The sequence below is a fragment of the Balaenoptera acutorostrata genome, chromosome 2 (assembly GCF_949987535.1).
Source record: "Balaenoptera acutorostrata chromosome 2, mBalAcu1.1, whole genome shotgun sequence".
NCBI classification, from domain to species: Eukaryota; Metazoa; Chordata; class Mammalia; order Artiodactyla; family Balaenopteridae; genus Balaenoptera; species Balaenoptera acutorostrata.
The window spans coordinates 106074705-106099707 of record NC_080065.1 but is presented as its reverse complement, the minus strand read 5'-3'; the positions used below and the strand labels follow the sequence as shown (position 1 = coordinate 106099707).

The 25003-nt window shown below is 36.3% G+C and overlaps 1 protein-coding gene across 1 annotated transcript in view; it reads left to right on the top strand.

Moving 5' to 3' along the window:
• Positions 1–9713: 9713 nt before the first annotated feature.
• LOC130706528 (peroxisomal multifunctional enzyme type 2-like) overlaps positions 9714–25003 on the top strand; it is a 62023-nt gene continuing 46733 nt past the window's right edge. The window contains exons 1-7 of the mRNA XM_057539086.1: positions 9714–9848; positions 11779–11838; positions 13117–13138; positions 13239–13285; positions 14755–14839; positions 15925–16112; positions 22582–22673. Coding sequence (XP_057395069.1) covers positions 9764–9848; positions 11779–11838; positions 13117–13138; positions 13239–13285; positions 14755–14839; positions 15925–16112; positions 22582–22673 — 579 coding nt within the window. The 5' untranslated portion in view covers positions 9714–9763. The remainder of the gene's footprint in view (positions 9849–11778; positions 11839–13116; positions 13139–13238; positions 13286–14754; positions 14840–15924; positions 16113–22581; positions 22674–25003) is intronic.

Below are 25003 nucleotides of genomic sequence, written 5' to 3'. Positions count from 1 at the left end.
AACCACACTCTTCGGCTGCCCGGACCTAGCATATATCTTTATGGAAGGGACACAGCGACTTTGGATGTTCCTTGTTTAAGGTCATAGCCACTGGCTGTTAATCCAGTCTACTTCTTGGGGCAAGGACAAATTTTGATATTGTGGTATTTGGTCAGGGCGTGTATAGTTCAGGCCTTTTTTGCCAGGTTTTCCCCAAAATATTTCATGTCAGGGCCTAAAGGCACATGTTGTTACTTTTTTTTTTTTCCTTTAAAAAAAAATATTGTTATTTATTTATTAATACTTAAAACTTTTTATTTATTTACATCTTTTCCACTCAATTCCGTAAGTGCAAGTATCTCATTTTATCTTTTGTATCTCCTAAAGTTCTGAGAATGTTGCCTTTTGTAAAGAAGGGACTTTGTTCATTCCTTCCTTTATTGTTTGCTGTAGCCCTTTTCAGGGGGTGGGGCGGGCTGGGGAGTGGTTGGTGTGTCTTTGAGATTGGTTGAATAAATTTCTGCTTTTTTTGTTGTGACTAAGTTATAATCTTAGTTTATAAACTTGTTTTGTAAAACCTTTTGCAGCAGTATGTGTTTATGTGGATCAGTTTTCCTATATTTATTTATTACCTTTGAATTTGTTGAACTCAGATTGGAGTTTTTCAGTTCTAAGAAAAAGGTAAACAGGGACAGTGTATCTGTTTATTTTGTCATTGCCTCAGGGATGGTATCGCAGCAAGTGCTTGTGAGAGTCCAAAAAGGCAGAAAATTAGTGTTTTGGGAAAAATATTTACCAAACTAGGCTGGAGAGCCAGATTTAGTTTAGCTTAGTTTATGTGAAAATGTAGAACTTTTCACTGATATTTTCTACCACTTTTTAACCTGTGACCTAGCTGTGAACTTTCTGGGCTACCAATGGGTTTTGTTCTTCCTTAACCACCACTACCCTCTGCTTTAATTTTTTTAAAACACAGATGCCCTGAGTCCAGGTTGTATCATGTGCACTAACATTTCTCCTGTGTTAATTTTGTTCTGCTCAGCATATTTTTACCTGAGTAAGCAAAAAATAGTAAAGAGGAGTAAGCAAACCTAGGATTTATGACATCAGAGTATCTTGTTTGTGGAAAAATTACTAATCAGTTAATCCTATGACTAGCTCAGAGGCCAGTAAGAAGTAAGACCTTAAGAAATGGAGTACCTTGTTTCTCATATAAGTCAACTTTTGCTAGGTTATGCCGAGTTAACAGACAAATCTCAATGGTTTATAATAATAAAGGATAATTTCAGGACTTCCCTGGTGGTGTAGAGGTTAAGAGTCCACCTGCCAATGCAGGGGTTACAGGTTCGAGCCCTGGTCCGGGAAGATCCCACATGCCGCGGAGCAACTGAGCCCGTGCGCCACAACTACTGAGCGTACGCTCTAGAGCCCACGAGCCACAACTACTGAGCCCGTGTGCCACAACTACTGAAGCCCATGTGCCTAGAGTCCGTGCTCCGCAACAAGAGAAGCCACTGCAATGAGAAGCCCACACACCTCAATGAAGAGTAGCCCCTGCTCGCCGCAACTAGAGAAAGCCCACGCACAGGAAGGAAGACCCAACACAGCCAAAAATAAAAATAAATAAAATAAATAAATTCATAAAAAAAAAAAAGGGTAATTTCATACCTACCTGACCTTTCAGCTTCTGGTCAGCTGTGTCTCTGCTTTATGTGTCGTACTAATTTCAGGATCCCAGCTGAAGGAGCAACTTTCATCATGGCTGTTCTTCCGGCAGAAGGAAAATAAAAATGGATCCCCTTGGTGTCTCATAAAGCTTCTGTTTAGAAGTGGCATGTCATTTCTACTCACCTTTCATTGGCCAAAGGAAATCACCTGGCCAAGCCCAAAGTTAAGGGTATCACTTAAGGGCTTCCCTGGTGGCGCAGTGGTTGAGAATCTGCCTGCTAATGCAGGGGACACGGGTTCGAGCCCTGGTCTGGGAAGATCCCACATGCCACGGAGCAGCTGGGCCCGTGAGCCACAATTGCTGAGCCTGCGCGTCTGGAGCCTGTGCCCCGCAACGGGAGGGGCCGCGATAGAGAAAGGCCCGCGCACCGTGATGAAGAGCGGTCCCCGCACCGCGATGAAGAGTGGCCCCCGCTTGCCGCAACTGGAGAAAGCCCTCGCACGAACCGAAGACCCAACACAGCCAAAAATAAATAAATAAATAAATAAATAAATAAAAATTAAAAAAAAAAAAAAAAAAAAAAAAAGAAAAGAAAAAAGGGTATCACTTAAGATATTCTCTTCATGTAAATATGATTGCTATGTTTTATATTCCGTAATATAAAGCATTATGGGAGATTTAAATCTGGGTATAAGAACTGCTAAGCCTGTGGCTGATAATTACAACAAGGGACATTTGGTTTCGTACACGTTACATCTTTCAAGAAATGTTCGCACATGTCTGAAGGAAATGTTGGGAATGGAATAGGTTTGAGATTTCCTCAGTAGGTGAGCTGTATCGAGTTCTCTGAATATTAAGTTTTGTCTTGAGGGCGTGAACATAAAGAAGATGGAAGTGTTCCAGCAAGGAGAACCTCTTTTTGGACAGTAAGAAAGGCAGAATGCTTTCTATTCTTGAACTGGAGGAGTAGCATTTTTGGGTAATTGAAACTGCAATCTTTTGAAGTAAGATCGACATGATTTCTTTTCTGTACTGCAGTTGCATAATCACTGGTAAAGATGAGTTACAAGTTCCTGTGGTCTGATGCCAGAGCCTGTGTTTTTAACCGCTGTGTGATCCTGACAGCCAGAAGGTGAACTGCAGTGGGGAAAGTGAATTGTCTTTGAAGTTAGGTCAGGCTATAAATCCTGTTTCTGCTGTCTAATTACATGACCTCTGAATATTAGTAGCCACCTTACCTAATAACTTCCAGGATTATGATGGGGATTAAATGACATCAAGAATTAAAACCTTTTGTAAAGGGGGTAAAAAGCGAATAATAGTGACTGCCTACCGTGTGCTGGGCACTGTGCTCAAGATTATGTCAAAGTGAGCTTAGGGGGCATCCCAGGCTGGCGTGAAGTCATCTAGGGGAACAAAGTGAGAGATGAGAGATCACAGGAGGTCAGGTCATGTAGGACCATTTAGTTCAGAGTAAGGACTGGCTTTTACCCTGATTGAGATGGGAAGCCATTGGAGAGCGTGGAGGAGCAACATGACCTCATTTAAGGTTTAAGTGGATCATTCTGAGTGCTGTGTGAGGAATAGGTTCTAGGGGAGCAGGCGTGGAAGTGGAGAAGTACGTTGGGTATATTGGGGTCTATTATCCTATTAACAATTCTTGTCCACACTTGTGATTTTTTGTTAAAAAAAGAAGAGGAAGCAGAGAGATCTGTCAGGTTATTGCAGTAATCTACATAAGAGATGGAGGTGATTCAGACAGGTGGTAGGGATGGAGGTGGTGCAAAGAAGTTAAATTCTGGATATATTTTGAAGGTAGGTATGGCAGGATTTGCTTATTTGCTGATGTGGGTTGAAAGGGAGAGAGAAGGATAAAGTGGTGGTTTACCGAGATAGGAAAGACTGGAGGAGGGCCGGATTCGCAGAGAGGGGACATTCCCAGTAGACTTTCAGATGGGGATAGTAGGTAGGCAGTGGGACATAGGACTCTGTAGTTGGGGGGACAGGTTGAAGCTGTGTAAATCTGTTTTCAGTTTCTAGGTGGTATTCAAAGCCAGGAGACTGGATTAGATTACCCAGGTGGTGAGTGCATATAAACAGGAGATAGGGTCCCAGCACTGAACTCTGGAGGGGACTCAGTCTCTCATTTTCAGTTTCTTCTCCCTTTAAGGAGACCTTTGATGCCTTCTTGTTGTTGAGACAGATTAAGTCCCTTAAATTAAAGAGCCCTAATTTAAGACGTTGCTTTCTAAACTGTCACAACATTTTGGAGGTCTTCAAATATTTAGATACATTTATGGCCATTCTGGAAAAGACTCTGATGAACTAGGGTGATTGTATCTTTCTACCAAACGTGAAAATAGTATGGCAGCTCTGTGTTTTCCGCCTTTTCTTTGGCTGTCAAGAAGCTTGAGGGTAAACCTGACACTGTCCCCAAATAGAGTAACTACCATTAGCATATGCTTTGAGTAGGCTTCTCTTTCTCTGATGTACGTTTTCTTAATTTTTCCGTTTTTTAATAGTCCTTGCACATTTAAGCCACCTCAAATACTTTTTGGTAGCAGTCAGGACATGAACAGAATACAGGAAGAAATCCCCATTGGGCCCACAGCTCTAAAATCAATGAAATGATTCTTAATGCTATTGTTTGCTATCGGAAACTTTATCAAAATAGGAGGAAAGGCATCAAGCATAGAAAACAGAAATGTCTGGAAGAACATCCAAGAGATGGTTAATAGCAGTTACCTCTGGGGTAAGACAAGGATTAAAACGACTTTTTGAGTCTGCAGGGTTTGAATTTCTTGAAAGCATTAAAAAAAAAAAAAAGTAAATAACCTCTCCAAAAAATAAGTACACTTGTAGTATAATATTGCCCGTGTCATCTTTTTATATGCTTCTCAGATTACTCATTGTAAAGGATTTCACTCACAGAATCAATACATATGCAAGTTATTTTGATTTTGTAAATTTGGAAGCACCATTTTACTTTGGAAATAAAAGTCGTTTATAGATATGTCATTGGTAGTGGATATGACTCAGCTGGTGTCAAACCCTTGGATTGAATAAATATATGAACACGAATATGTGTAAGCACAGTGATAAAGCACTCTTCAAATACAAAGCATTATAACATTATTACTCTTGATAATTAAGTGGCAAGTTAGAAACTGCTATATAAGCAATTTCCCGCACTGAGCTACAGCAAAAAGGACGAACTACTTATAGTAAAGTGAAGCAGTAAAGTGAGGGCAGACTTTAAGGGATCTTGAAAGTTAGGCAGTGAATAATTAGGGTTCCACTGCAGATTTTGAGCAAGGGGATGACGTAGTATAAAGGCTGCCTTTGGGCCATTACCCAGCAACAGTCTGCTGATTGCCTGGAAAGATTAAGATTGGAGGCAGAAGACCACCGGGAAGGCAACTGTAGTAATCTGGGCATGAAATTATAGAATAGGAAAGAAATGGCAGTAAACGATTCCTCGAAAGAACTGGAAACTCCTCAGTGCACAAACTGTCTACCTTGCGAGCTTAAAGCACCTAGCACAGTGCTGGATACAGAGTGGGAACAGAGTGAACATTTGAAGAGTCATAATGAAATTGATGTCAAGCCTTGATGGCTCAGTGACATGTGCTGTTCAGAAATGGGAGAAAGGAAAGAGTACCTGGGAAATAACTCACCCAGCAAACTGATGTTGAGAAGATGGGACAGTTTGAGGAAGATGATAATCAATTTGCTTTGCTTTTTTTTTTTTTTCCTATCAAACTATAAGTGACGTATATTCCCTCAGCTGGTTTAGCAGCCCTGATATCAGGAGACCCAAAGCATGTTTCTTGCTCTAGTCTTTGGAGCCAATAGTCAGGGCTGAAGGATAGCAAGAAAGAACAAGAAAACCAACTTCTGAGAGCAAAGTCCTGTACACAAATAGGATTGCTAAAGACAAATCCAGATTTCTCAATCTGGTTTTTGTAACAAAACACTGGAAAACAATGTATGTAATGCTCATCAAATAATATTAATGCTCCAATGTTACCTCTGTTTCTCTTTCAACATTTCAATAAAGGAACTTATGATCTGCAACACGTATAAAGAATTAAAATCTTTTATAAGTAAGGGACACGTACACATCTGTAAGAAAGAAAAACACCCCAAATGAAACGTGATTTAAGCAGGCAAAACAATAAGAAGTATAAATGACCAATAAGCCCATGAAAATAATGTTACCTTACTAGTGCTCAAAGAAATGTAAATTAAATAATGAGCTACAACTTGTAATCATTTAATTGTTATACTGAAAAGAATGATGATGTCCAGTGTTGGGAGGATATGGGGAAACAGGCATTGTCACAAACATGGTTCTGTTTTCAGGCTTGGATAGCTGATAACTTGATACTTTGTATTTAGGTATCCATTTACCTATTAATAGAGTACTTTTACAGGCTCCAAGTGTGTTTTAGAATTCTCTGGATTCTTATATCCCTGCTCTAGTGGTTAGCATATTGCAGGTATTTAGTAAAATCTTGGGGTGGATTTTTAGTAAAAAACCTTATGTAGTCTTTAGTAGACTATCCAAGTCATTGATTTATTTAAAATGACAGAAATAGGAAAAAGATTTTACATCTTAAAAAAAAAAAAAAAAAACTCTTCAGAGCTATAAACTGGATTTTATATGGAGGATTTACAAATATATCACTTTGGGGGATATTTTGATGGTTTTAGCTGAAAAGACTCTGTCCTTAACTATCATAATCTTAACCATTTTTACTCCCTAATTTAAGGCTATTTGTTTGACTGGGGTGGCTGATTTACTGTTTCTTCTATATTCTCCCCAAGCACATGTGATTTTTTTTTTTGTTTGTTTTTTTTAGTGGAAATAATTAGGATAAAAGAAACTTGTTTACAGCATTAGAGGAGCAGAGTGGTATTGTGGTAGGTCCAGGTTCTAGTCTGAATTTTGCCATTTCATACAGCCTTGGAGCCTGGACAAGCTTTGGAGCCTGGAACAAGTTACATAACCTTTCCTAAACTTTGCTCTTCTGCGAAAATAGGAACAACTGTTCCGGCCAAACTCCTAAAAAGCTGTATGGAGATCAAATGCAGCAATGTACATAGATGGGTCTTTGAAAATGTAAGGTATATACATACCAGTATAAGGCGGTAATGGTATTTTAAAATATTATTGTGATTAGAATTTTAGTCATATATTTAAGCTGAACAGTGTCACATAGTGTGGATGCATTTCTCTTTGTATACAATCTGTGAACATTGTTGCTATCCAAGCCCTTCAGCGTGTAACCAGTGCTTTTCTAGTTAAGCCTGAAATCCCTGTGATTTAGCTCTGGTGATAGTGGGATAACTGAGTGGGGTCAGTGTTAAGTTTGTACTCTCTAAGGTGGAGACTTGTCTTGAATAAATCTATTCTGAAACTGTTTCACTGCACATCATTGATCTCAATAATTATTTATACAGTCTTCAGTTCTTACCTTTGCTTGCACTTGGTTGCACTTTGAACAGTTTCCACTTGGGGGTAGTGTTTCATTTCACAATTGAACAATTCTTTCTTTACTTTAGTATGGCCTTTGCCAGTTTGCTCTTGAACTTTCTCTTGCTTAGTTAAAAAGGGTCTTAATAGACTGTTAGCCGCATGTTTTAAAATCTTGATTTTTAAAAACTGTTTCCTGTCATTTGAGTAATTGTACAGAAATGAATAATTAATAGGAATTTAGTCTTGAGAATCTTAACACTTTTTTTTTTAAATCTCTGAGGGATAATGTAAGCCTTTTCCCCATTATTTTGTGTCTTTGCGGCATTTTTTATTTGCAGTAAGGCTGTTAAGACTATATTGTTAGAAAAAATATATCCCAGTCCACATTTTGAAAAACTCATTTCCTTTAAGAGTAAAAGCACATTAGGCTAGCTTTGCTCGGTATCATCCCTGTATCTCCCTTTACCACCCAACCCCACTTGCAGCCCTCACTCCAGCCCCCACCAAAAGAGACCCATTCTTGAAAAGAAAAACAGATCTTGTGGGTTTTTCTTTTTTCCCCAGGTATGGTAATTATCAATTTGGTAATATTAAGAGACTTTAAATTTTAGTATATACCTCTATGCCATTTATTAATTAGTAATTTTTAAATTGTTATATTCTGCACAGTGTGCAATAACCCTATAAAAATGATCACTTTGCAATGCAAATTAATTCTTTGTCCCAGGTATTTGTTTTAAATTCTGTTTTTTCCAAGTTATTTGGCATTGATCTATATATCTTTTCATTTGTTTTTGCATGTTATTTTGTAAATAATTAAATTATTGTATAAATTACCTTCGTTATCATATTATTTAGTTATGTTGGCTTTTATAAACTTTATGATGCAATTAGTGCATTAGTGTAGTTACCACATACTTAACTTTCAGTAGATTATAAACTCTGAGGATAGGCACCATTCTTATACATCTGTAGATTTCTGTAGATTTCCTTGCAAATAGTAAATGTGCAATTAATGTTTGTATCTATATAATTGGATATAGGGAGATGTTATGTGGTAAGTGTGGTCAGTTGTTAAACATATAAATTACATATATGCTATAATTAGTGACTGAACACATATTAGTTGTGTATGTAATTTTTGACCTCTTTCAATAAATAGTTTTTATTTCTTTTTTTGGTAGACCATGACACACTATGTTTTATAAAAATTCACGTGTGCTTCTCCAAGAGTTTAATATTGTGCTTGTTCTTTTTTTTTTTATAAATTTATTTATTTTTGGCTGTGTTGGGTCTTCGTTTCTGTGCGAGGGCTTTCTCCAGTTGCGGCGAGCGGGGGCCACTCTTCATCGCGGTGCGCGGGCCTGTCACTGTCACGGCCTCTCGTTGCGGAGCACAGGCTCCAGACGCGCAGGCTCAGTAGCTGTGGCTCACGGGCCCAGTTGCTCCACGGCATGTGGGATCTTCCCGGACCATGGTTCGAACCCGTGTCCCCTGCATTGGCAGGCAGGTTCTCAACCACTGTGCCACCAGGGAAGCCCCTTGCTTGTTCTTTATCACCATTCCTGTAAACAAAGACCTTCTTGACGTGGAGAAGATATTTCACATTGTGTATTTAACCTTTCTTTCTTTCTTTCTTTCTTTTTAATTATGGTAAGAACATTTAATATGAACATTTAACAAATTTTTAAGTGTACAATACAGTATTATGCACTGCAGGCACTATGTTGTATGGCAGATAAGATCTGTAGAACTTATTCATCTTGCATTATTGAAACTTTATGCCCACCGATTAGCAACTCCCCATTTTCTCCTCCCCCTAATCTTTGCAACCACCATTCTACTCTCTGATTCTATGAGTTTGACTATTTTAGGTACTTTGATGTAAGTGGAATCATGCAGCATTTGGCCTTCTGTGACTGGGTTACCATATTATCTTCAAAGCTCATCCATGTCATTACATATTGCAAAATTTCCTTCTTTTTTTAAAGGCTGAATAAATACATTGTATTTATGTACCACATTTTCTTTATCCATTTTTATCTGTCAGTTGATATTTAGATTATTTCTACATCTTGGCTATTGTGAATAGTGCTGCATTGAACATTTGGAGTGCTGTTGTCTCTTTGGTTCCTGATTTCAATTCTTTTGAATAAATACCTGGAAGTGGGATTGCTGGATCGTGTGGCACTTCTAGTTGTAATTTTTTGAAGAATGTCCATACTGTTTTCCTGTGTATTTAATCTTAAAAGTGATCTTTAGGTTTTTTTCTTTTCTTTCTTTTTGCTAAAAGTGGTTTGAATCATGGTCTTTTTCTTTCTAAAAAAGGAGAAGCATTGCACAGTTAAAAATTTCATGACATGAACCTGTGTTTAAATATTTTTCTGCTTCATATCTATATATGTATATATATTTTTTCATATCTATATTTAAAAACAAAGAGGCATGTTTTGAAAGTACGTATCTCATGGTGTGTTCAGTAAGATGGGAATATAGTAGTAGGGAATTAGGAAGTTGACTGAAGAAATACACTAATAATATAATTTCATTTCCAACTCATATTTTTAAGGTCTAGAACTGAATTCTTATTTGTTTATTTTTGCATTGCAGTGAATGATCTAGGAGGGGACTTCATGGGAGTTGGTAAAGGCTCCTTAGCTGCTGATAAGGTTGTTGAAGAAATAAGAAGGAAAGGCGGAAGAGCAGTGGCCAACTATGGTACAATATTTGAGAGAACTATACTGCTTGTTTTATATTTCCTCCACTGATGCTGTTTCTCATGTTAATAAGTATTGAGCAAATATCTTGGCATTCCAGTATAATTATGAAATTAGATTTTACCTAAGTCTGCCAAAGATGTTTAGTGACGTATTTTTTAAACTTTTGATGTAGATTATTTCATGAGTCTAACTTTTATTCAGTTGTCTATTTAATATTTTTAATAATGAGCGCATGATATAATCAGTACATTACTGTAGATGTGAATATGAATATGCTCTTTTCTTAAAAGACCTGCCTTAGCTAAAAGGTCTTATGTATTTCTACAGAGTAACATTAAATTCTTCGTTTTAAAATTGCTTTTAAAAAACATTTCTTAAAGTAATATAGTGTAAGAAGTGAAGTGCCCCCTTTCTGCACCCAGCCTTCATATTACATTCTGCACAGGTGATCATTGCTGTATGCAACTTTCTTATCTTTATGAAAACGTAAGAGTCAAAGTTAGGCATTAGAAATAAAGACAGCAAATACAACCTGTATGTTTGATGTATTGATTCTAATAGTATTTGTAAGGAATCCTCTTGAGTAGATTTACTTTAAAAAGCTAGTGCTTACTGACTTTTCTGCAAATTAGATTGTTTTTATGGACCAGGGAGAAAATTAGATTGCCAGTGACTTTATTCTGAAATTTTAGAGGAAAGGAAATAGGATATGATTTGTTTTGAGAGTTCAAGGGAATAATGAGACAGACATTTTAGTATCTTATTTCCACATTGAGAGTCTAGAAAAATGTTTTCAACTTAAAAAAATTTCTGGGGTTTTAAAACCTATTTTGTAAAGATAAAGATTTCAGACTCTCTTCCCTGCCCCTCAGTTTTGATATTCAACCTGTATCAATCAGGATTCAGTCAAGAAAACAGAAGCCCCTCTCGGTTTTCCAAGTGTGAAGGGTTTTATACAAAGAATTAGAGACTTACCATTGGAAGGTCTGGGCAGGTGCATGTCAGGGAAACTGTCGATGACCATCGCAGCTTGTGGCAGGTGGTTTTCAAGAGCTCACCTGGATGTGCTGTCAGTCTCACATCTGCCGCCTGCTCACAAGATTGCCTGCGTTTACAGTCTCTTCCTACTTTTCCTCCCTTTAAGCGAGTATTTCTTTTTGGCAGATCTAACTCAGGAGCTTATGGGTCCCAGGGAAGGGACCTGGCTCCCGCTGTGATTGCAGAGGAAGTAGAAAGAGGCAATGGTGATGTTGAGTTGACAGCTGACCATTTGACACACAGCTCTGGGGATATGAGCTCTTCTCCTGGGCTGATTAGCAGAAAATCACAAATCCGTAATATTTCATTGAGCTTTTCTTTTTGTAGTTAGTATTACAAAAACAGTAGGTTTGTTTTCCAAATGTAGTGATACAGAATTGAACATGCTTTTTCAAATTAAACACGCTTCTCCTTCCCTCCCTCTGAAAGTCTCATTTGCATCCTTAAGGGGAAGTGCTTATGTGGCTATTTAAAATTCAACAGAAATGAAATAAAATAGATTATTCCATTTGTCGTACTAGCCACACTTCAGGAGCCACATGTGGTTTGTGGTTACCATGTTAGTGCAGAAATAGAGCATTTCCATCCTCACAGAAAGTTCTGTTGGACCATGGTGTCTTGGATATTATTTGTCAAATACTTCTCATTTACCCCCTCTCTCTTTTTTTTTTTTTTTGGTAGGTTAAAGGATTGCCTTAGGGACTAAATTTCTTTTGTAACATGTATCATTTATATTTTAGTTTGTTACGTGCCTGCAATATAAATGTATTTTCCTTGGAAATGAGTTCTGTTGAATGAATAGTATCTGTCATGTGCTCTGAGCCACAGAATTTAGAAGTCCTTTGTAAGGGATATTACTGAAGTTTTGTCCTAATTTCCCTTTCCCTCAGATTCAGTGGACGCAGGAGAGAAGGTTGTGAAGACAGCACTGGATGCTTTTGGAAGAATAGGTAATGTTTCTTTGCATTTATGGTACTAACAGAGCAGCTTCTACCTTTCTAATGAAATATTTTTTATTTCACTTTTGTTTATTAAAAACTCTTTTTTGGTAATCAAATTTTTAGATTTGTTTTAAATTTTAATTTTTTTACATACCCTAATCTTATTCCACAAAGGGCTTGAGGTGACAGTTTTTATGCATGTATGTGTTGAGTTTGTTTTATATTTTTTTGTACTTTAAGAGCCTTTAAAAAAACTTGTAAGTATTCTCTAAGTTTCCTTTTTATAATAATTTAATCATACCCCAAATATATTTAGAAAATAAAAAATAAATCAGTATTTTGGCAATAGAGGACCCAGTGGAATATTTTAGATAATTATAATGATTCAGATGAAAATGATTCAGTATCTTGCAAATTAATTAAGATGAATTATATAAAATAAAAATCTTCATTTTTAAGAAGCATTTCAAGCATTTCAAATATATTGTTTAATTTTCCTGACTTAGTCCCATACATTGTTAGTAAAAGGTTATTGAATTACTAGAGGGAAACTACTGCAGATAAGCCCAACGTGTTTATAATCTGAAAAATGTTAATTTTTGTAGTTTGAATGTGTTTCCCCCCCCTTTTTTTGGTCTAGCATATATATTTTTCTAGCTATATTTGGTTGAGCTTGTGAGAGACATGTTCACATAGTGTCTGACACAGGGATAGAGACCACAAAGTTCTGAAGTCATAAGGTGAAAATAGCCACAAGATGGTGGTTGAACCTTAAGAAACAATCCCTTTTATTTTATAGTGAGAATGCAATTATGTATGAAGACAGGCCATCAGTTTCTGACTCTAATGGTTTCCTTTCTGGGCTTTTGACTTTTGAGTGGCAAGGAAAAATCTTTTAAACTTTTAACTTTCCCTGTGAATTTTGAAGTTAATTGAGGGATGGTTTACGATTACCACTGAATTCTAAGAACCTAAGAGTTGTGTGACTGCTAATTCTGTAAATAAGCTCACAGAAATTTGGCAGGAGGTAGAGGTGGAAACATTTAGGTATGTAGACTTGAGAGGAAAGCACTGCTATAATGGGGTACTTATTGTGCTTTTGTGAATCCGATTTTTTTTTTACTATAGGTATAAAATTGTGTTCTGCTAGCACTTGTTACCTATTATATCTACTTTTCCATGGGCAGGGGGGAGGCAGGGAACGCTTTTGAAAGAAATGTGTTGTAAGCAAAGGCAAATTAATATGCTTGCTTTTATATTTGTGACTTGAATATTTTTATATTGTAGATGTTGTGATCAAAAATGCTGGGTGAGTATTTCTTTTTAAATTTCCAATAAAGTAATGTACATGCAAACTTTTTTTAAGTGTTGACTTTCTCTTCTCAACATATATAATATCAGTTTTTTAGAATTTTGAGGGACCGTTCCTTTGGTAGAATAAGTGATGAAGACTGGGGTAAGTTATTTTAAATATACGTTCTCTGGAACATACTTATCCATTTAGCCTTCTAATATTTGATACATTTCCACACTTAAGGAAAAACTTGCTTCTACCTATTTTTGCTTCTGCTAATATAACTGATGATGAGTAAGCTTTACAACTGAAAATGAACAGTTGGAAGAAAAGGCTTTTGTGACTTCGTTCGTTTCCCTTTTTCTCTTTGAGAGATTGTCAGCGTTTTCTTGCAGTATTAGTTGTTTCTAACAGCCTTTTGCATGCTTGTCTGGCTGTGTGATTCTTATTTCAAGAGCAAGAGTAGGCTGTGGAAGAGAGTCTGAGGCACTAAAAACGATGGAGATCTGAGAACTGGGTGGGAAAAACCTAGATATAATTTTGAAACTTCTAATAAGTAGGAAAAATTTCCATTAGGAATGTCATGTTGGAAAGATTGAGTTTAGATGATGAACAGTCACAGTTATAAAATTTTTTTATCCTGTTTGCTCTTTTTTGCCCTTACTTTCATTGGCTATCAGAACTAAAACAAGCATTGGTGGCTGCGACGGTGGCAGGCATGGTAACTGAGATGAATTACATCATTGTTTATAGAGTGTGTTTCTGGGAAATATTGCCAGAAGTTCTTTTGGAAGAAGGAAGATATCTTTCTGACTTAGAATTAAGCAAAGACGGCTTTTAGCTTCCAATTCCCTTGTAATAACTGGAGAAAAAAAGGAGCTGAGAAAGATAGAATTTGTTGGCAGAGGGGACTTAAGTCGGTGCTTTGCTTTGAGCTCTGATGGGGCTGGAGTGTGTCCTCTTCTGGTTTCATCAGAGTAAGATTAAATCTGGAATTGTTTGTTTATCTGCATCATCCTCCAAGTTGTCTGTTCATTAGATTGACATTTCAGAAAGCAGGCTTCTCTGTCTCTCTTTTTCCCTCTTTCCCTCCCCCTCTTTCCTACACCTCCACGCCCCGACCCCCAGCTCTCTCTAACTCATTTGCAAATCCTGTTAAAAATAGGGATTTAGGGATATACTGAACATTTTATAAACATTTCTTGATGAAGAACTGAGTGGTTTTTGATTATGCTTTAACTAACGTTTGTGTTGAGTCCCAATTATGTATGTAAAATTCTTGGTTATTTGTATTATGAATTTTTATATAAAATAGGCAAAAATTAAAGATGGCATTGCACTTAGATATGCATAGGCATCGTATTTAGGTGGCATTATATTTGTGATAAAGTTAGATATATTAGATAATAATCTAATCATAAATTATCGGCAAAATAGGTATGAATTATTGATTGGTTATGTAACTGGAACTAAAGCAGAAATGATTACTCAGAGTGCAATGTGACAATAGCTGATTTTGAATGCTAGGTATAAAATGAACATCTTTGTATAAGTAAGTCTTTGCTTATGTTGATTCTGAGATAGGTCTGTCTAAATTTGACAATATTCATGATAAAAATGTCTTGTTTTAGATATCATCCAGAGAGTTCATTTGCGGGGCTCATCCCTGGTGACCCGGGCAGCGTGGGATCACATGAAGAAACAGAAATTTGGAAGGTAGAGTTGTATGTGGCTGTCAAGGGGGTTTGGAGATGCCGTGTGTGGGTTCTTATGTCCAGAGGAAAAGAATTGCTTTGACGTTGAAAAATACACCTTCAGATATGCACAGGCTTTTTAAACGTAGTTTTGGAAGATGCCTCCCCGTTACATTGGTGTCAGTCATAGATTAGCGAGGTGGACAACTTAGTATTTCTTTTCACCTCCTACTTTTCATTATTAATGATTCTCCTGCTATTCTCTGATATTTTAGCAGTACAAACATTGAGGATTCAGCAGTACTTTATTCTCTAACCAAAATATCATTTTTTGTGCCCAGTGACCAACTGGGGAGAGATGAGTGGCTGTTTTCTACTGGCTAACACTGGTCAGACATGAGTTAGTCTTTGTAAACTAGGAACGGTAAGACTCTTATAGTTGCGTCTGTGTGACTCAGACGTGGCAGACCTAGTAAGTGGCCCCATGCTCTCTAACATAAAAGTTATTCCTGTTAACTCAGGGTTCACACACATCTACTAGAAGTAAATTGCGTGTGATATCTGTTCTTATTGGAGAGTTCTAGTATATCTTGATACTAGCAGTTTCTGAAAGTCAATGATAGGATTTACTTGTTCTACTAAGTAGAGTAAGTGAGATTAGGTCAGATTATGAGATGGTATTATTTAATATGAGGCATTTAATATTATCCAGAAAGGGAAAGGAGCAAAGTTCTGAGGACTAAAGAATTAGAACTTCATGATCTAATATTTCTTACTAAAATTTTAACTTGTAAATTGGCAGTTTATTTTATGTTTATAAATACTTATTGTTTTCAGTACATAATGAATATACATTCTTACACTTGAATTCATTTGATCCTGACCAGGGATTCTTTCTAAAACAATAAAATCTCACAGTTGAATTTTGAGAGATTACTTTTATTATTTATATTAATTTAGATATATGAATCATGACTTTAAGAACCTAATGGCAGTATACAGAGTTGCTTTTGACAGGTATAATAGTAATGAAAAAAAAAATGCTTAGAGTTGCAACATTATCAAAATATAGAAAAGTTGATGTTGAGAGATTGATTTTCCTTTTAGGATCATCATGACTTCATCGGCTTCAGGAATATATGGCAACTTTGGCCAGGCAAATTATTGTGCTGCAAAGCTGGGTCTTCTGGGCCTTTCAAATTGTCTTGCAGTTGAAGGCGAGAAAAGCAACATTCATTGTAACACTATTGCCCCTACTGCTGGATCACGGTTGACCCAGGACATTTTGCCTGATGGTAAGTAGTTTAGTTTTTTTTTAATGCTGTTCCTCACATACCTGTGTGGCGTGAGCTTTGTAAAAGTATTTAATTTTTTGAGTAGCTAAAAAAATTTCCTTACAATTTAAAAAAGCATAATGTGTAGTTTATGTTCATTATAGAAAATTTAGGAAAGCACAAACAAACAAAATGTGACCCATAATTCTACCACACTGAGCTAAACTTTTTCTCTTTGTGTAGGTAGACATACATACATTTTTTCTTTACAGAATGAGGTAATACCATTCTTACTGGTTTATAATAATAATTATTTAAAACAATTAATAGATTGTTTTTTAGGGCAGTTTTAGGTTTATAGAAGAATTGAGCAGGTAGTAAAGAGAGTGCCCATATACTCCTCCTCCCACACAGTTTTACATCAGTGTGCTACATTTATTACAGTTGATGAACCAGTATTGATCAATGTTTATTTATTTATTTATTTATTTATTTGGCTGCATCGGGTCGTTGAGGCATGTGGGATCTTTCGTTGTGGTGCGTGGGCTTTTCTCAAGTTGTGGCACGTGGGTGTTCTCTCTCTAGTTGCGGCGCATGGGCTTCAGGGTGCGTGGGCTCTATATTTTGTGGCACGCTGGCTCTCTTGTTGAGGCACGTGAGCTCGGTAGTTGTGGCATCCGGGCTTAGTTGACCCTCGGCATGTGGGATCGTAGTTCCCTGACCAGGGATCGAACCTGCATCCCTGCATTGGAAGGCAGATTCTTTATCACTGGACCACCAGAGAAGTCCCTGATTGATTATCATTAACTATAGTTAATAGTTTACTTTAGGGCTCACTCTTTAGGTTGTATGATTTTATGCGTTTTCACAAATGCATGATGTTACGTACCCACGATTCTAGATCATACAGAATGGTTTCACTCTAAAAATCCCCTGTGTTCCATCTCTTCATCCTCTCCTCTTTTTCCCAAATGACTGGGAGGATTGAAGCTCATTTCTTTTTATCACTACATAATATTACATGGTATGTAGGTGCCACAATTTGTTTTTTCATTCACCTATCGTGGAACATTTTGATTGTTTCCAGTTTTTGACAGTTGTGAGTGAAGCTGCTATAAACATTCATGTGCAGGTTTTTGTGTGGACGTAAGTTTTCAACTCATTTGGGTAAATATTAAAGAGGATAATTGCTGGATTGTATGGTAAGAGTGTCTTTAGCTTTGTAAAAATTTCCAAACTGTCTTCAAAAATGGCTCTATCGTTTTTCATTCCTACTAGCAGTGAGTGAGAGTTCTTGTTGCTCCACATCTTTGCCAGCATTTATTATTGTTTATCTTTTGCATTTTAGTTCTTTTAATAGGTGTGTAGGGTATTTCATTGTTTTAATTTGCAGTTCCCTAATGACTTATGATGTTGTGCATTTTTTTCCTGTGCTTATTTGCCATTTATTTGTCTTCCTTGGTGATGTGTCTGTTCTTATTTTTTGCTTATTTTTAAATTGGGTTCTTTGTTTTCTTCTTCTTTTTTGGGGGGGGGTTCTTTGTTTTCTTGTTGTTGAGTTTTAAGAATTCCATGAGGGCTTCCCTGGTGGCGCAGTGGTTGAGAATCTGCCTGCTAATGCAGGGGACACGGGTTCGAGCCCTGGTCTGGGAGGATCCCACATGCCGCGGAGCGGCTGGGCCCGTGAGCCACAACTGCTGAGCCTGAGCGTCTGGAGCCTCTGCTCCGCAACAAGAGAGGCCGCGATAGTGACAGGCCCGCGCGCCGCGATGAAGAGTGGCCCCCACTCGCCGCAACTGGAGAAAGCCCTCACACAAAAACGAAGACCCAACACAGCCAAAAATAAACATAGTAAATAAATAATAAATAAAAATTAAAAAAAAAAAAAAAAAGGATTCCATGAATATTTTGGAAACAAGTTCTTTATCAGATATGTGTTTTGCAAATATTTTTTCCCAGTCTTTAGCTTGTTTTTTTGTTCTCTTTCGTCTCTTTCACTTTTGAAGGATAATTTCACCGGGTACAGAATTCTGGGTTGGTAATTTTTTTCTTTCAGCACCTGAAATCTTTCACTCCACTCTTCTTTTGCTTACATGGTTTCTGAAGGAAAGTCTGACATAATTCTTTCCTTGTTTCTTTATGCATAAGGTATTTTTTCCCCTCTGTGTTCCTCCAAGGTTTTCTCCTTGTTTTTTCCACAGTTTGAATATAGTATGCATAATAATAGGTGTAGATTTTTGGCAATATTCTACTTGATGTCTTCTGAGCTTCCTGGATCTGCGGTTGGTATCTGTGATTAACTTTGGAAAATTCTCAGCCATCACTGCTTAAAATATTTCTTCTGTTGTTTTCTTTTTTTCTTCTACTTCTGGTATTCCCATTATGTGCCTGTTCTATCTTTTTATTTTAATTAATTAATCGATTAATTTATTTGGTTGGGCCGGGTCTTAGTTGCAGCAGGTGGGCCCATTTAGTTGCAGCTCGCAGGCTCCTTAGTTGTGGCTCGCAAGCTCCTTAGTTGCAGCACGTGGGCTCCTTAGTTGTGGCATGCAAACTCTTAGTTGTGGCATGCAAACTCTTAGTTGCGGGATCTAGTTCCCTGGCCAGGGATTGAACCCGGGCCTCCTGCATTGGGAGCGTGGAGTCTTAACCGCTGCGCCACCAGGGAAGTCTCAATGTATCTTTTGTAATTATACCACAGTTCTTGGATATTCTATTCCCTTTTATTTTTTTGTCCTTTTTTCTCTTTGCATTTCATTTCAGTTTGGGAAGTTTCTGTTGACATATATTCAAATCAAGCTTACTGATTTTTCATTTCAAAATGTTATATTGTTTTTGTTTTTTAGCATTTCCTTTTGATTTTTTTAGCATTTCCTTCTGTCTGCTTACAGTAGTCATCTGTTCTTGTAAGTTGTCCACTTTTCTCCATTAGAGCCCTTAGCATGTTAATCACAGTTATTTTAAACTCCTAGTTTGAAAATTCCAAAATCTCTGCTATATTTCAAGCTGGTTCTGAGGCTTGCTTTGTCTCCTCAGCCTGTACTTTTCTTGTCTTTTAGCATGCCTTGAAATTTTTGTTGAAAACTGAACATGATGTATTGGGGTAGTAGAAAGTGTGGTATACAGAGCTTTATTGTGAGGTTTCATGTTTATCTGGCTAGGAGTTAGGTTGCGTTCATTGGTTGCTGTAGCTGTTGGTGTCAGAGGCTACATTTTCCTCTTTGTCGTTGTTTTTGTGTCCCCTGTTGTCTTTGGGTTTCCCTAGGTACTCTTTGTGTTTGCAGCTCTCTCAGTTGTAATCCACTGTTGTTATACTGGAGGCCTGTTGAAGTGGCTGTAAATTATGGCGAGGGGAAGTGTTCTATAATCTTATGATTAAATCCGCAAGTTTTTTAGCAGGTCAAAGTCTCTGGACTCTGAGCTTCAGTAGAGTTTTTTAGCCTTTTTTTTTTTTCTCCCCTTATTTGAGACAGGAAGGCTAGAGGGGTTCCACTAGTCTAATTGCTCTTCCCTTAGGTCAAATAAGGCTCTGGTAGCTTCCCTTGAGGATAGGCCTTTGTTAAGGAGAACAGAATGCTCTGGGCATATTTCAAAATGATTTTGTCTTATTGATTTATTTATTTTGTTACCCTCTCCCTTTTTCTCTGTAACATTTCAAAGCAAATCTTAGATGTTGCATTTCACCTAATAAATACTTGGAAATGTGTCTCTAACAGATATGGACATTATAACCACAATACCAATATCACACCAAATAAAATAATTCATTAACATTGTCTAATACCAAATTTATATGAAAACTTCCTCGTTATCTAAAAAATATCGTTTTAGAGTTAGTTTATTCCACAATGATCTAAACAAGGTTCACAGTCGTTTTGTTACTGTATCTCTTAAGTTTTATTTAACATATGATAGTTCATTCTCCTTTTTGAAAAAGTGCCAATTATTTGTTGAAGAAACTGCGAGTTCATTTGTCCTGAAGACTATTCCTCATTCTTGATTTGGATTGCCTTTGCACTTTTGTGGAAAATCAGTTGACCACGTAGGTATGTGTGGGTCTATTTCTGGATTGTCTGTTCTGTTGTATTGATCTCTGGGCCTGTCCTTTTACCAATACCATGATGTTTTGATTACTGTAGTTTTATAGTAAGTCTTGAAATCAGGTAATGTGAGTCTTCCAACTTTGTTCTTTGAAAACATGAAATATAAAGTTTTAAATTTAAAAATTTAAATGTATGATTGAGAGCCAATGCTTATTTATTTAGTTATATAAGAAATAGAATACTTGACTGGTGGAAAACTGTATGGTTTTTGATACTCCTGGTTTTAACATATTTCTAAAAAGAAAATATCTATAATACTTTAAAAGTAGTTTCTGTGAAACAGTACAAAACAATTGATGAGTGAAATTACTTTAGAATTAGCTGCTTCATGGCATACAAATGCTTATTCACAATACCATTTTACTTTCCACGTTTGAGCTAACATTCATTTTAGAACTTGGGATTTGTAATACCAAGTATGTACTTGCTAGCTTTTCCTAAGAGCTGTGCCTAACCAGTTTGCTTTAGTGTAGAACAGCTATTTGTACCTGAGATCTAATTTTTCTTTTCCTTTTCTTTTGTCAACAGGGCCATTTAAAAAAGTCCCTTATTTTAAAAACTCTTTATACTCTCATATCTTATTGAAGGAATTCTTGTTAAAGAACTGGATTATTTAAGTATAATGCTACATATATGCACAACAGTGTAGGTTACTGGCAAGAAGTAAAGCATCAAAATGTAATGCATAGTCATGAACTCACTGCTCAACCCAAGAATTGGAACATTACTTGCATCTAACTTTATACCTTCTATTCTGTTCCTCTGCTTCATGCCAAGAGATAACCACTATTTAGAATTTTATGCGTATCATTTCTGTGCTAGACTCCTACCTTAGTCACTTTTTGCCATTGGCTGTAGACTTTCTTGGGGAAGCAGCAAGTTTCCAAGAAAATATTGAAAACTTGAGCTTTTAAATTTGCTTTCCTTTGGGAATGTAGCTTCCATTAATTTTGACCTCTAGAGATGTTAGGTCACTGTTTAACGTAGTATCTTTTATGCCCACCAAACCCTAGTGAAAGATGTTTGGAGAATAAGATCTACTTTAGACAAATAATTTAATCTTTCTGGACCTGCTTTCTCTTCTGTAAAGGAAGAGAGTTGTTACAGATCATTTTTAAAAGCCCTTCAGATTCTGAATTCCTGTTATTTTAAATTTTGGTATTTATTACTTTTTTATAGTTTAGAAAAAGCCGAAAATTTATTTTGCCTCAGCGTTTTTCATCTTTTCCTCTGAAATATTAACTTACAGGCTGTCAAAGGAATTATTTGTTAAAGAACCAGGTGTTATGAGTAATGTGGGGAGATATTTGCAATTTCATTTCCCCCTTTGAAATATATTTGAAAAATGGAAAGTCATGTATGTGACTTACATGTTTCTTACATGAAATGAAACATAATCTTAGGATGAATACCCATGAACTAACTTCCCAAGCTGTATTAGTTATTTACTGCTGTGTAATAAATTACTTCAAATTTTGTGGATTAAAACAACAAGTATATATTATCTCACAGTTTCTGGGGTCAGGAATACTGTAAAGTGAAAGGTTCTTAGAGCTGCTCTTTAATTTACAGGAACTGTAAATGTCATCGTTGTCACTTTAAAATATAAAACTGTATTTTGTCCCTTCACAGTTAAAATTTACATTTATTTGATTCTTTAAAGATTATAAGATGTATTTACAAATCGTGTCTCCTTTGAGCCTTGCAACAACTTAGTAGAATAGGCAGGTAACGCATTTTAATTACCATCTTACAGATGCAGACACACGTCCAAGAGAGTTGAGTGCTGTGCTCAATGCCCTAAATTGCCTACATGGCAGGGCCAGCAGTAAAATCTAGGTGTTCATGCTCCTTGTGTAGTACCTTTCTGCTCTGTTAAGTTGCTCACAGAAGGTATGCAGCAGGAAAATATTTCTTAACACTTTGTGACTCATCAGTAACGGTTGCAAGGTCCATTTTCCATCATCTTACTGCCATTACAGTTGTCAAGGCTGTTTTGTAGTTTTCTAGCTTCTGGGAGAGCAAAATAGTTTTGGGAATGAATGGTACCTAAGTTCATTATGCTATGTATGCCTTTGCTCACCAGTCTTTGCCAAGGCAGCTTTAACTTGTCTTCTAAACAGTATGTTACCCATCTTGGAAAGGTATATCTGATGCCTTGTATGTTAGAAGCCTGAATATATCCATTGGGATGAAAAGATTCTTCTAAAAGCCTTGGATGTTAATACTAATTATTTATGTTTATCTAATTTTTTTCTTATTTATTTAAAAAGTCTCTGAACCTATAATTTTATAAGTGAGGAATTTTCAGAAAGTAAAATGATTGATTGAATATGTATATATTCTTATTGATAGATTTTTTTTCTTTTTTTGGCTATTTATTTCAGATCTTCTGGAAGCTCTGAAGCCAGATTACGTGGCACCCCTGGTCCTCTGGCTTTGCCATGAGAGTTGTGAGGAAAATGGTGGCTTGTTTGAGGTATTCTGCACCTTTGCACGTTCTCCCAAAGCAATATTTGTGTAATTAAATATAAAAACTGATTCAAAAATTAGTATTTTCCAGTTGTTCACATTTGTAAAAATCTGCATCAGTTGGTATCACTTGTATATTTTTTAATATTATGTATATGTTATAATTAAGGAACAAGTATGACTAATGTCCTTTTTTGAGAAAGTAACAGCAACTTTGTAAATTGTTCTTCCCTAGTCCTTCATTTCTGATATTCTTGTCAAATGAAAATGTGACTGGCTGGTTTGATGTGTTTAGTCAGATACAGAAAGTCTCATTTGGTTAGAGATGCTGAGTAGTAAAGTGAAGGGACAGAGGTGGTGGTTTAAAGTCAGCCAGGCCAGGTTTTGATTTCTTGCTCTGGTAATTGCTGGCTCGCTGGAATATTGTACAGATTAACCTCCCTGAGTTTTAGTTTTCTTGGGGTTTTGTTGTGAGAACTGGAGATCATATTTTTAAACTCTTAGCATACCTAGCAGTCACCCCTCAATTTTAACTATTATATCAGTATAGCAGGAATTCAGTCTGGGTATGATAGATCAGTAAACACAACTTATTATCTGTATTAACTTTAAAAATAAACTTTGCTATGTTTCCCTATTGCAAAGCTTTACAAGTTTGCTATAAAAATAAAAACCACACATAATCCTACCATCCAGTGAGGTTCAGTTTTCACTCTATAATCAAAGTCCCTTTAGATTTCCTTATGCTGATTTATATATTTTTTGGTCCTCATTTGAGTTTGATCTCTTTTTTCTTTTCTAGCATAAACTGTTATATTTTAGACCACCCTCCTTTATTTGATTCTCTGTGGTAATATAATAATAAACCTGTTGCATGCAGAATACATGACATCCAAAGATATTTCTTGGTAGCAAAATTACCTGGCTCAGTTTGAAGTGAATGATATATTAGCCTGATTTATTTGAATAAAAAGCTGTTTAGTAAATGAAAAACAGTCTACACCTGTCTATGCAGAGATAGGCACCTCTGCTTTCTTAATCACAGTCGTTGATTGTGAATTGTGGAAAATTAGAGGTGGAAAGAACTTTACAACTCTAGATTTACAGAAGAGAAATTTAATAATATCAAGCCATGTGGAGCTCCAAATTTGGTCTGCCTGTCTTTTATCTCATTAAGGAATTAAACAAAAATTCTTTGTCTTTTACATTTATATTTGTTATTAATTCTGTGACCAAAAATAATATATGCTTTTTGTAGAAAACTTCAAATATATAGGGGAGTTTATAGAGGAAAATAAAAATCACCCACATTACCACTATCGAGAGATAACTCCTATTAATATTTTTATGGATATTCTTTTCCAGTCTTTTATTAGATGTGCATTTTACACGAGTAGTCTTTTTATTTTAGGTATACAATTTACACACATACCCAGACATGCACAGATAACTAGGATAATGCTGTAGATGAAGTTTTGTATGTTGTTCTTTTAGTTTACTATATTGTGAACAGTTTTAGTAAGGGACATTTGCTGTGTGAGATTGAGTGCAAAATACAGTAAGAGCGGTGTGTAATATCCTGACTTAAACCTTGAATGTAAATTGACACTTTGTTTGCCAAGTTTTGATAGATATCTAGAGTGGCAGATAGAGATTTTTTGGATCGACTGGAGCTGTCGTTTCTAGCACCTGCGAGGAGTTTGCAGCTTGTTGCTTCACTCCCCAAATATGATAAAAGATGATATTTTTCTTGCCTGTTATCAGTACCACTGCCACTTTAACTACTCTGACAGCATCAAGGCCGATTGTCCTGTTAATATATGTAAAGGAATGAGTGATTAAAAAGCCATACCCTTGAGCGTAGAGCCACTGAGAAGTGTGCTGTCTGCTGGTACAGTTTCTTCTGTTATATGCATGTGGAACACTGTAGTTGTGGTGTTTGAAGATATGACAAACAGATTTTCTTACATCAGACATTTTCTTCTGAGGATTTCCTTGAATGGCTTCTAGAAAAAATACCATCTTTCTGTACGGTGATTAATGTATTTGGTCATTTGCCATATTTCTATATAAAGGTGTTTCATTAAAATGAGTATATGTAGTTCATTAAGTCAAATCCTGGCTTTATTTTTCTTTGCTTTTTATTTTTTTTGATTCATTAAGTCTTTCTAGAAGGACATGTATTTCAAGTGATGTGCTGGGCAAATTTGGTATTTATATTGTTTAACCTTCATGGTTACTTCATGAAGAGTGTATTATTATCCTGATTTTATATAAGGGGAATCTTGAGTTTAGGGAAGTCAAACTATTTGACCAGGAATCAGACAGCTAGTCTGT